The sequence below is a fragment of the Vigna umbellata genome, chromosome 1 (genome assembly GCF_029865625.1).
Source record: "Vigna umbellata cultivar VRB3 chromosome 1, Vumbellata_1.0, whole genome shotgun sequence".
NCBI classification, from domain to species: Eukaryota; Viridiplantae; Streptophyta; class Magnoliopsida; order Fabales; family Fabaceae; genus Vigna; species Vigna umbellata.
The window spans coordinates 13,711,338-13,723,335 of NC_142165.1; the positions used below are offsets into that span (position 1 = coordinate 13,711,338).

At 35.6% G+C, this 11,998-nt stretch overlaps 3 protein-coding genes across 8 annotated transcripts; 1 reads left to right on the forward strand and 2 right to left on the reverse strand.

Annotated features, from left to right (window-relative positions):
• On the reverse strand, positions 1–2,643 carry LOC124833578 (uncharacterized). Of its 2 annotated transcripts, XM_047308094.2 has the most exons (4): positions 2,369–2,641; positions 2,129–2,178; positions 1,951–2,032; positions 1–1,080 (listed from the first exon to the last, which is right to left on the reverse strand). In XM_047308094.2, exons 1-4 carry the CDS (start codon positions 2,604–2,606, stop codon positions 1,034–1,036), a joined length of 417 nt encoding a protein of 138 aa, XP_047164050.1. In that variant the 5' UTR covers positions 2,607–2,641; the 3' UTR covers positions 1–1,033. The 2 variants fall into 2 exon arrangements, with proteins under 2 accessions (XP_047164050.1, XP_087952255.1); XM_088096129.1 differs by lacking the exon at positions 1–1,080 and having other exon boundaries at positions 1,087–2,032; positions 2,369–2,643.
• A 137-nt stretch (positions 2,644–2,780) lies between these two features.
• Positions 2,781–5,544, forward strand: LOC124833577 (Mitochondrial transcription termination factor family protein). Of its 2 annotated transcripts, none has more exons than XM_088096122.1 (6): positions 2,781–3,137; positions 3,341–3,407; positions 3,486–3,601; positions 3,700–4,389; positions 4,560–5,197; positions 5,273–5,544. In XM_088096122.1, the coding sequence occupies exons 1-5, from the start codon at positions 2,859–2,861 to the stop codon at positions 4,875–4,877; spliced, it is 1,470 nt and encodes a 489-aa protein (XP_087952248.1). In that variant the 5' UTR covers positions 2,781–2,858; the 3' UTR covers positions 4,878–5,197; positions 5,273–5,544. The 2 variants fall into 2 exon arrangements, with proteins under 2 accessions (XP_087952248.1, XP_087952246.1); XM_088096120.1 differs by having other exon boundaries at positions 2,782–3,137; positions 3,486–3,619.
• Positions 5,545–6,607: 1,063 nt separating this feature from the next.
• LOC124833575 (zinc finger CCCH domain-containing protein 18-like) lies at positions 6,608–11,708 on the reverse strand. Of its 4 annotated transcripts, none has more exons than XM_088096158.1 (8): positions 11,170–11,708; positions 9,635–10,543; positions 9,390–9,545; positions 9,107–9,286; positions 7,942–8,018; positions 7,617–7,784; positions 7,435–7,528; positions 6,608–7,129 (listed from the first exon to the last, which is right to left on the reverse strand). In XM_088096158.1, exons 2-8 carry the CDS (start codon positions 10,525–10,527, stop codon positions 7,069–7,071), a joined length of 1,629 nt encoding a protein of 542 aa, XP_087952284.1. In that variant the 5' UTR covers positions 10,528–10,543; positions 11,170–11,708; the 3' UTR covers positions 6,608–7,068. The 4 variants fall into 4 exon arrangements, with proteins under 4 accessions (XP_087952284.1, XP_087952270.1, XP_087952277.1 ...); XM_088096144.1 differs by having other exon boundaries at positions 11,108–11,708; XM_088096151.1 differs by having other exon boundaries at positions 10,682–11,708.
• Positions 11,709–11,998: the final 290 nt, after the last annotated feature.

The window sequence follows — 11,998 nt, forward strand, 5'->3', positions numbered from 1 at the left end:
TTTGCAGTTGAAGTCCATCAATAATATTAAAATTTCCATTGATGATACAAAAACATTGAAGTCCAAAAGAGTGGCTGTACCAACTCAAGCACCAAGCCAAGGATTCTTAAATGTAAAGCAGAAAAAAAAGAAAATAGAGAAGACAGGGAATAATCACCATACAACCATAATTACTAACGTGGCCCTTAAATTTTTGTCACTAAAGTCTTACCTTACTGCAAGATCCACGCAGAGAGATGGTGATGCACTGTTCAGAGTCAATATGATCAAGTCATGAAAAAGTTATCAATTATGTGAGACTACAGACCAAAAAAGTAGATGAAGATAAGAAGTGAAGATTTTGTCACAGATTCGTGCAGACTAATTTCGGTAGCCAAGGGTCAACTCACAATTACTCCTATCTGTCATAATGACACAATGAAGTCTGCATAATTTGAAAAGAATCTTCTTATGGAGTTGGTATTGATAAAGAACGATTTTATGTAATGTCAGTGTCCTTTAGTACACTTGGCCCTTTTAGCAGAATAAATGCTTAAGAAAACAGATTTTGACCACCTTAATCCGAGGTACATTATTTGTGGATGGAACAAACAAATCAACCTTAAAATGATAATCTTCCCTTGAGAGACTTTACACGAGGAAAATGGTTTTCGATTCTTGGTTTTTTCAATGAATAGCGAAATGGACACGATTGGTGTAAAAGATGTATACTATTTGGATAAGGGATGAGAAAAAACAGCTAGGAAACCAAGCTTCTACCACTTTCACAAATCGTTTAAGTATTGAGACTCCGCAAACATGTCTCCGTTGCTGCACATTTTTTTTCCTTGTGGGCATATCAATAAGGTAGCAAATACCATTTCTCTCAGAAGGAAATTACAATGTTTCTAATGAAAATGGTAGTTGGTATTGCAAATAGCTTTACTATGTTGTTTACGTTTGTGTATGATAGAGTATTCTCACAAACATTGAGTCTCTGTTAAATAAATTTGTCATTATTGAAGTATGGTTTTTTTGTACAACGCTGTAGAAACTAGCCTGAAAAGAATCTTTTCCAGGACTGCCAAGGAAGGAATCCACCTGCAATAGAAAGCATGGTAAGGACTGCAAGATAATGAATTATACAGGTGGTTGGGTAGATCAACAATACATAAACCGGAAAAACAAATTAGGAAAACAAAGCAACGAGACATAAAGCTCTTCATACTCTACGAAGCATGGACACGGATGCCTTGTCCTGTGTACGGCATATGCCTGGTGTAACTTATAGTTCATACTTACGATCATAATTTGCCAAATTTCTATATCAATTTCATACTTTTCTTCCTTTTCGTTTATACTTTCAGAGTAATAAAGGGTTTGAAAAGTGATACCAATAACTTAAACGTGTAGCAAGAACCTGCTGGGATACCAACCTAGAAGAGTTTTTGAGAATTTATCTGTTGAAAAGAAAAACTCTAAACTTCTAATAGAAAACCTTGACACTTTTAATGAAAAAAACTCTTGAAATGTTCTACGTGATATTGAAGTGACACTGCTGGAGTGAAATTACTGAAGAAATGCTAGAATTGACCAATGTATCACTTGTCACAGCTCCTCACAACCAAAATGAAAGGAATTGTGGACCCAAAGGGGAAGGGCCTATGAAAAATCTCCATTTAAACACCAAAATATTCTCAGGTTGACAATGGATATTCAAATTAGCTTGGTAATGCAAGGTTTCTACAATTCCTAGGTATTCAATGTACATCCTAGTAGGTTGTAGTTGTCCCAGCAAACATGAGATTTTAAATCTTCTTACATTCAATATTTTGAGTTTGATGTTCAATTACTGGACACATCAGAAATTAATTAGGAATATTTCAGAGTGATACATTGAAATTCTACCACCTGCATACTTAATTGCTTGAACACAGTACAAGACATGAGAAGAAGTGAATGCAATCATACCACATTCTGGGCAGCGGAAGTATTCCTTTTCCCTTAGAACAAGCCCCGACCCACCACACTCCTCACATCTTTTTTGAGCTATCTGTAACAGCATCCAACATTGAAGACATGAAACACACCAGTTTCATACCTAATGACTTACAAACAAGTCATAAACTCAACCAAAGGAGTGACTTACAATTCTTTTGCGAAATTCGATCCCTGCCACCACAAAAGGGGTAACCCCAGCTGAAAAATTCAAACCCAAAGAAAATCAAATCCCAATTTCTTACACAAAAACACCATTCTCTTTCCATCAATATAAGGACAAAACACAAAACAGCTAAAAGGATCTGCCTTTAAGATTTGTTTGTCCCTTAGATAAGAACATTTCTAGAAAAGTGAAAACTTAAAAGGTTGTGATTGTGAGTTAAGGTACCTATAGCTCCGACCACAATTTGCCAGGTGACTTCCACCGGAGCTGGATCAAATACCGTGATTATATCTTCCACATTCGCAGCACTCACCCTTACACTTCTTCTTCTACTTTCATTCTTAACCAAAACATTACAACCTTGTCTCCCAGACACGCGAGAGATCCGAGACACTCTGCTCCTAGTTTTTACACTCCCCAATGAAAGAAGAGACAAAGAAGACGCTGCAACTGCTCCTTCCATAGTTAACTAACTCCCCAACCTCATTCATTTCACACTTCACAGCACCACAACCGTTATAAAGAATGCCACGTGGGCTTTTTTAGCCCACGGGCTCGCGCCACCTACGCGTTATTTTGTGTGACTCATGTTCCAGATATGGTTTTAAGTAAAAACGACACCGTTTTAGATAGAAAGAGGATAAACCTCTGGTATTGCAGAGAGAGATTCTGACTTAGGGTTTTGGAGTATATTCTTTTCTGTTTCTCTTTAGCAATGGCTGCTTCTGTGTCTCTCTATCCCTATAAACCCCTGCTATACTTTTCGACTCCTTCATGTTTTCAGTCTCAATTTCGGAACTTGGAGAGAGGGCATTTGGGTTCTGCAAGGTTGAAGAGTATAGTGAAACTTGCAGCACATTCAAATCCGAAAATTCTCAAGACCAACAGGAAGTCAAAGTATGGAGAGGCACTGTCGCTGTACGATAGTGATGAAGACGATGAAGAAACTGACGAGGAGGAGGACGACGAAGATGATGATGATTGGCTTTCTGATGTGAGTTGTGTGCTTTCATTGCGTGGTCAAAGTTTTTGCTTTAAATTCAATGGATAAGTGAAGTGGGTTTTAATTATGCATTTGAAATATTTCCTTTGTCCAAGGTAACAAAATTGTGGAATGCTCGGTTATCTGCTGAAATCTGGTATTGATGTTTATTTGTTTATTATTAATTTCCCTTTCATTGTGTAACGTGTGTGCAGGAGGAATTTGCTGAGCCTGCTAAATTTGATGTTAGGAACAAGAGATTGAAGTCGAAGACAGTTAAAGGTATGTATAATTGAAAGAGTGTTATTGAGTGATTTAAAGGGGAAAGTTGGATATTCATAAGTAACCTTGTTTGTGCAGGAAAGAATAAAGAGCAGGAGTGGGAGTGGGGTTTGAGATCTTTGGACAACGAACATAGCATTAGATTGCCTAGAAGTGAGAGAGTGGCATCCTTACAACGAAATGAGAGTGGAAAGGTACCAAATGGTGATACGGTGAGCTATTTAGTGTCAAATCATGTCATTAATGCACTTGTTCTGCTCTTGAGCTTCATTTTTCTTTTTCCAATTTGCAGGTTAGTAGAAATGTAAAGAACAAAAAATATCCGCGGTTGTCCGAAGAGATTCCTTTGGACTTGAAATGGTTACCACTTCTTGATTACCTGAGCACCTTTGGAATGAAGGAGTCACACTTTATCCAAATATATGAGAGGCACATGCAAGCACTTCAAATTAATGTTGGTTCCGCACAGGAAAGGTTAGAATACTTAATGAGTGTTGGTGTTAAACATAGAGATGTAAGAAGAATCCTTTTGAGGCAGCCACAAATTCTTGAGTATACAGTGGAGAACAATTTGAAGTCTCGTGTTGCATTCTTGAGGGGCCTGGGCATACCGAATTCTAGAATGGGGCAAATCATTGCTGCTGCTCCGTCTTTGTTTTCTTACAGTGTTGAGAATTCATTAAAACCTACAGTTAGATATTTAGTTGAGGAAGTAGGCATCAAGGAAAAAGATTTGGGTAAGGTCATTCAGCTTAGTCCCCAAATTCTTGTGCAAAGAATTGACATTTCATGGAATATGCGTTATATGTTTCTTACCAAGGAGTTGGGTGCACCCAGGGATAACATTGTGAAGATGGTGACAAAACATCCCCAACTTCTCCATTACAGCATAGATGATGGATTACTTCCAAGAATAAATTTCTTAAGGAGCATAGGAATGAAAAATTCAGATATCTTGAAAGTATTGACTAGCCTTACGCAGGTGATTTTTAAATTCATTTCCCTCGTTATTAATTTATGAAACGTATCCTGTTTCACTGTTCCAGATTTCCATTCCTTCTTTCCATTTTGTATATTTTGAATTGATACTTGTTATATAATATGTAAAGAACAGTTTGTACCTGTTGTTAATGCTGACTACTGTGTCTGCAGGTGCTATCTCTGTCATTGGAGGAAAATCTAAAGCCCAAATATTTGTACTTGGTAAATGAACTTAACAATGAGGTGCAATCCTTGACCAAGTATCCAATGTATCTTAGTTTATCCTTGGACCAGAGAATTCGTCCTCGTCATAGGTTCTTAGTTTCCCTAAAGAAAGCTCCAAAAGGACCATTTCCCCTTGGATCTCTTGTACCAACTGATGAATGTTTTTGCGAACAGTGGGCTGGAACAAGTTTGGATAAATATTTGGCATTCCGTCAGAGATTATTACTTCAAAAGTTTGCTGAGAAATATGAAAGAAAAATGTGACAGAACAGAATCAAGTGAATATCAGTCAACTTGCATGAGTACTGGAAGAGGAATTTGTTGAAATATTATTGTCATGGAACGAGTTGATACAAAATGTTATTTATGGTCCGTTTCGTGGCTGAAAACCACAGTCAGTCATTAGAGTTTGTTCAACCTACTGGCATACCGTCTGCACATGATTTCATGACATTCGAATCAGTGTCTTATTTTCGGCAGAAGCTGCTACACTAGTGTGAAATTCATTCTTGCTGTTCGTGTTTGATTCAACAGTTTTTAACAAAGTGCTTGTGGCTGAAAATCAGAACACATGGTTCCTTGAGGTGAGTTTGTTGCTGCTTAATACTTACCACATTCAGTATGTTGTTATTAACCCTTTAGTCCCTAATTTATCACAGGTTGTGGACAATATTGCAAACTTATATTGGCATAATTTGAAGAACGAAGCTGTATCAACTTTAAGATTCACCTTATGGATTCTGTCATCGCTACTCTCATGTTTCGTTTTTACCTTCAGTGACGTGTTTGTAGATATATTTTTCCTCTATTTTCTTCTTTTGTGTATCTGAAATGAATAGGGCTCATTGCCATCACCAGAACTGTACAATTTTTGTTACCTTGCGGCAGTTTTCATTAATGTGAGTTGATGAAATAACATTCTTATTCTCCAGTTTCTCGGCATAAATTCTACCTCGTTTATTAGATGTTATACATTTTCAGTTGGTATAATATATCACTTTCATCATCTCACTTGTAGAAAAATGAATAAATGGAAAATCTTTTAATCAAATATTGGTAGATTACTCATGGATTATAGTTCTTATTTTATTCTATCATGGTGACTCATTTCATAATTTTTCTGTGTTGTACTCAATTCTCCGTAGCTTGTTCATTATCCTGTATTTATATTAATTTGCCGGTTTAGTAATATAAAACATGTAATGCAAAACAAACTATTTTACTTGTTTCTCAAACATCTTTGACTTTCAAATAGAAAAGAGGCTTATAACGGAAGCAAATTGCAAATTATAAGATAATCAATTTAATAAAAATGGCCAATCTACTGGTTAAATTTTCTAACTATAAGTTTCTAACTATTCCTATTTTGTCCAAAAACGTTTTCAAGAGAATATCTACTTAAGCGTTCAAAATTTAATTAATTTATAGATTAGATGGTCAAAAGTGGTTTAGATCTCTCAATTAAAATCACAATGATTAAGTATCAAAGGCACCACAATCACAATCAAAAAGTCAAATCACCCATTTAAAATATTAAATAAGAATGTAAACATACTGCTAATCTTACTTTACTTTTATTTCTTTTCTTTCTACCAACCAGCCCAATAGAAAGATTCAACCGAAACCATGACAGTGCTTGAATAAAAAAGTTCATTTTGGTAGAACTGCATATATTACGTGTTGATAAGATTATATCCTAGTAGACGTGAGAGTTGGAATCTTTGGAATCTTTTAATTCAGAATTGATTATTTATTCTTTATTTAAAAGTTTTTCAGACTCGTGGTTTTATTTAAAATTATGATTTCTTTCTGTATTTTAATTGAATAAAACTTTATCTTAAATAAATGTTTTATAGAAAAGTTTTGAAAAAAAATTTATACTGTGACCTCTCAAAAATTGGGGTATTACGTTTTGTAAAGCAACCATTTGATGACTTAGTAGCATAAGTTTACTATAAAATAGTGCAAAAAAAAGAAAGAATACAATACTCATATGAGGGATAAAAAACTTTATTGAAGTTGTTCACAGTCAATACATCCCTTAGTCATAGACAGATTCTAAGGTTCTTAAGCTAAGAAAAACTGTGGACAACAAAATATCTAGTTCTTTTCATCCACTAATGACTTCATCAAACAAAACATAACTATAACTATATGTTCTAAAATTCAAAGCTTCTGCCACCTGCTCCTGTCTGTAATTAAAAGCTATAACCTTCTTACATGTATCATTAACTTTTTGTTAATGCCACCAATTTCAATTGTTAAGAGGAACTCCTTCCAATGTCTCTTCTTCAGCATGTATGCACTACCTGGAATTTTGACTAAATTGCTGCACTGGTTGAGAAAATAGTTCAACACAAGAATTGTCTTGTGTATCAAAAGAAAGCTGATACCTCGGGCCTTGATCTATTTGAACTCTATATTTCTTGTATATGTATCTGAAACTATGATTTGTTTACATCTCACTATCTATTGGAAACGCGAATGGACTGTCTGGGAGGTTGAGGCCTTGATAGCTGGATAGAATTGAAAACATAAATTATATGATCCTTAGTCAACAAAATATTTCAGGAGATGTGGTTGCAGCCAAACTGCATTTTTGCAAACAAATAATATCATCTACACATAAATTGTATAGTCTCATTTTCTACTTCACAAAACAAAAGCTATGTTAGAAATGGATGCATACCTGGTTAAATTCAAGCAACAAATTATTAGGATACCAAAATTGACATTGACCATAGTAGAGTAAAATTAAACCTCAATGTATTAAAAACAAGCAGGCAGTAGAATGTAATAGAAAAGTGAAATGAATGCATACCTTTCCTCATCAGAGAAATTGTCGTCTGTATGTATGGATTTGGCATGCAGTGGAAAACGGAAAGATTCTTCTGGTGGCTGAAGACTGAAGTGATCTGCATGATAATTTATTTCAACCAACATAAGATAGATAGAATATATACTAAAACTTGATAAGCAAACATCCAATTTATTCTTACACACCATCTGAAACTTTTGTCTCATCCAAGGAGAAACCAAAATGAGGTGAGCTGGATAAAGGTTTTGAGGAAAACTGCAGTTGTGCAAGGCTTCTCCTCTCATGTTCCAGGGCCTGTTCTTGCTCTTGCAGCTGCCTCCTAAAAGATTTATGGTTCCCCAAACTTCTTGGAGCTAAATAAATTATAATTATGCATTAGATTGTACAAAATCTTCTTCCAAAAAAGGGAAGATAGAGAAAGCATAACATCAAATAACTTGGATGAGAAATTATATTCTCTTCTAAAAAAGAAAATAAAGAATTTAGGTTCCAGACTAGATAATATCATACTTGAGTTAAGTTCAGAATCCGTATCTACACAGTGTGGTGAATAACAAACTGTGTGCTCAAGTCTATCTGTGAACTTCCTGCATCCAAATTGAAATGCAAGTGCAAATTATTATGGTAAAAGGAATATAAGCAGAATTTAAGATTTCTTAAGATGTAAATACTGATTCAAGATACTACATTAGTCCATCTTGCTTCTGAATTTAAAAAATAGGCTACAGACACAATCAGAGAGAGAGCAAACTAGTTTTTGACAGTTCAAAGAATGTATTTGAAATCATTATATGTTCTTAATCAATTCCCCCTTCCATGTTCATTATTGTTGTTTAATTATTTGGTATGCCTTGACTTAGAGTGAATTGACCATCTAATCTCTTTTAGAGTCAATGTGATAAGTCAGATATCCTCCGTTTGAAGGACACATAATGCAGTAATTTGCATCCTGAAACACAAAAATCACACAAGTAGTAGGACGGCAGGATACTGTATTTCATATTAAGCAGGCACTCCCTACTGAAAGGATATTATCACTTTTGGGTACTGCATTCCTATAGTGATACATGTTATTTCTATGAAAGCAAGTGCTGTTGCAGGCCCAATGCAGAAGTATAATGTTAAACCATGGCCCTAGCCACCTGTAACTTAATTTGACTAAAAATGTATCATCACAAAATTGAGGTTCGGGGAAGTTGCACCAATGATACATGTTTGTGACAATCAGGAAGTCCTCCGTTTTGCTTTAAATTCAATCCTTATTGACTTGAGGACCAAACATTGAGAGATCACCACATCATCAAGGAAAAGATCTTATCAGGAGACATCCCTACTGAGTTTGGCAATTCAAATGTTCAACTAACAGACGTCCTCGAAGGCACTGAACTGAAATGTTATCAAATTATCGGTGATAGATATGAGGCTGTGTAATCATCAAGGAGGAATAACTAAGAACAATGGAATCATCAAGGAAGAAAATTTCATCAAACTTTTCTATCCCTAGCAAAACAGATAACAATTATTTTGTCATTTCAATCCAAAAGCTATAAGCTTTGATCTTAAAACATGAACTTCAAATAACTACAGTTAAAAGAATAAATGAGAATTTGAAGCCATAATACTACAAAAACCTGCAATAAAATAACAAATTGAAAGGAAGCGACAAGGAATTCACCTTTCATTAATCTTTGCTTTCTCCCGGTAAGGTTTCACAAGAACCCGAGAACCCCGAACACAATGAGGATTCCCTTTATCCAAAACAGTTTTGACAGTTTCTGAATGAGCAAATGTCACAAATCCAAACATCCTTCTCTGCTGGTTTGGAATTCTAACATCTGCAACAGGCCCAAATGTGCTACAAATGAAAAGTATAAAAGTCAGTTCATTAGTGCAAATAATCAACTGCAAATGCAAAGTAATGTGAGCATGAACTATAACAACAAAAAATTGTAATATACTTGAAGTAGTTTGAGACATCATCCTCTGTGAAAGTGCTGTCAGCCGGAAATGTCAGATATATCTGTCGTGAAGCACTGATATTTCGAGGAAACTCTCCCTTCTTCATTTGTGTGGGAGCATCTTCTGCCAGAGTCACTGAATGCTGCCCATGAGGTCTGTAATTTAACCACAAAAAAAGTCAAATAAGGATCACAAAGATCAAACACTAAATACACAATACATGCAAAAAAATATAAGAATTTACCTCACTATTAGACGAATACTATTTTTCAGTCGCGCAAGAAGCTTTGTCAAACTATAGCCAGACTTACCGTGTCTTTGGCTCTCAGTTAAATAACCATCTGCTTGCAGTACCTTCTTATATCTATCATAGTACGCCATTGGCAGAGAAGCAATCGATATTGCATCATCCCTTGATCTTAGAAGCTCAATAATTTCTTTCTCTAGCTGTGCCAGTGACCCTGGGGAAATCACCTGATCCTCACCACTAGCATCACTTCCATACATCTGAGATAAATTCTCAGGGGCAACTAGCCCATGGTAGAATCTGCAGTTATTTCCATGTTTGCAGAATCCTTTGTTGAAATAGTGACAAACTTTCATTGGATATTCAGAAAACCTTTTCCCAGCTTTGCCACCAAAATTGGCAGCAGAAGCATCTCTACAGTAATCGTTGGCAACCCCTACAGTCCCAGTCTTTACAGCACCTATACGATTCTCCAAACTGCACAATTGTGTCTGCTTCTGAAGCTCAATGACAGAATCCATGTAATTCATTGCCATAAAGTCTGGATTGATATTGCCAGCAGGTTGTGGATCCCAATAGAGAGGGGGAACCTGAAAGTTTGGTGTAGTAGGAGTTCTAGGAGACATTATTGCTAAATGGCCATAACCTTGTTGAGGGTTGACCATATGTGAAATTGGAAGGATATCTGGTTTCGCAGACAATCTGAGAAGCTCCCTTTTGGCCTGAAATGCCACTTCACGGATGTAACAGTCAGGGTACGAAGCCCATTTTGCCATTTCTAGTTCTCCATGGTCTTGTAGAAGGAGATAACCGATTATCTTTCTAGCATGCTCTGGCTCAAATTTATGAATTTTGTCAAAGACAATCCTTGTATAGTGAGAAATATCCATAACTCTTATATTGTCACTGAAAAAGAAAAAGAAATTACCGTTTAAACAAGTTTGAGTGCACACTGTTCACAGAACAGTACAAAGAAAAACAGAAGAAAACTTTAAAAACTAGGGAAACAAAAATGGCCTTGTTCCAGGATGAATTATAAATAACCTAAGCAAGACAAGACAGGAAGTGTGACAGATACTAGGAATGGAAAAACACTCCACAGTGCATTATAATTTCCTCAATTTTCTCTGTCATCACCCAAAAGGAAGGATTTTTAATGCAGCCCAGAAATGGAACTTGCTCTGATATGGAAGAAGCGCCGCTCAGAAATACCCACATGCATTAATCACATACCAAAAATTACAAAGTCATCGCAGAAAACAAATGATTACAAGAAAACTGACCAGCATTTGCGAATTAAAAACCGGGAACAGACATTTGAAGATGGATGTCTAAAGGTCCTTTCTTTTTGGAAAAGTAAAGAAAAGTCGGTTTAACTCAAACACCCTTCTCGAAATCAAGTACAATCCCCAAATAAAAAGAAGAAGAAACAAATAATAAATACAAAAATCTTCAAAAGCTGCAGCATACCCATCTAAAAAGCAGAAGATAAACAGTGCAGCAAATGTTTAAAAAACGGAACTTTTTCATACTGATTCCATCAACCTTAATCTCTGTTAATATCTGTATTAGGAACTTCACGTACAATCAGAGAGGTGTATAATCCTAATCCAAAAGACAAACAGATAAATGATTTTCGGAAAGGCTCAGAATCCAGAGAGTGACAAAGACACCATGTATCGATCTCTCTTCTTTTTTTCAGAATCAACTCCAGTGACCTCTACACACTCTGCAGCAGTGACTGTGCAGTCTTTATTTCCTTCCAAATTTAAAACCTTTAGAGAATCACAGATGTTGAATAGTCACGAACTCAACGCAAAATATTTTGCTTAATTTTCGTCGACTATAACTGCTTGGAACTGCTCAATTTCCAGTATCACCCTCTTAACTCTCCTTTTCTGATTATAAAATAATAACAATAATTCGGAAAATCCAACGTGGTACTAAATTTAGGACTTCAACTTCTCAACCGCGCAGCAAGGTCGGCAATCTTTGTGACAGAAAAAACTGCAACTTTTATCTGTCTATATTTAGAGTTAAACTATTTCTTTCTAAACCATTATGTTTAGGAAGATTGAACATGAAAATTTGCATATATATAAAAAAAATCTAAGCATTGTTAAAAACTTAGATTTTAAAAGTTTATCCAAATAATCATGATTAATGTATTAAAAAATAGATAAATGTGTGGCATTGGCTATGATCATGAAGATTTATAAACTCCAAAGGGGGACCATTGGAGGGAAAATGTAGACCTTGGAAATTGGCTAAGCTTAAAGGGCTGGTTGTGGTGCAACATTTTGCATTTCAATTTGTTTGGGAGGGAACACACACAATCACAGATGGGACAATGCTACATCT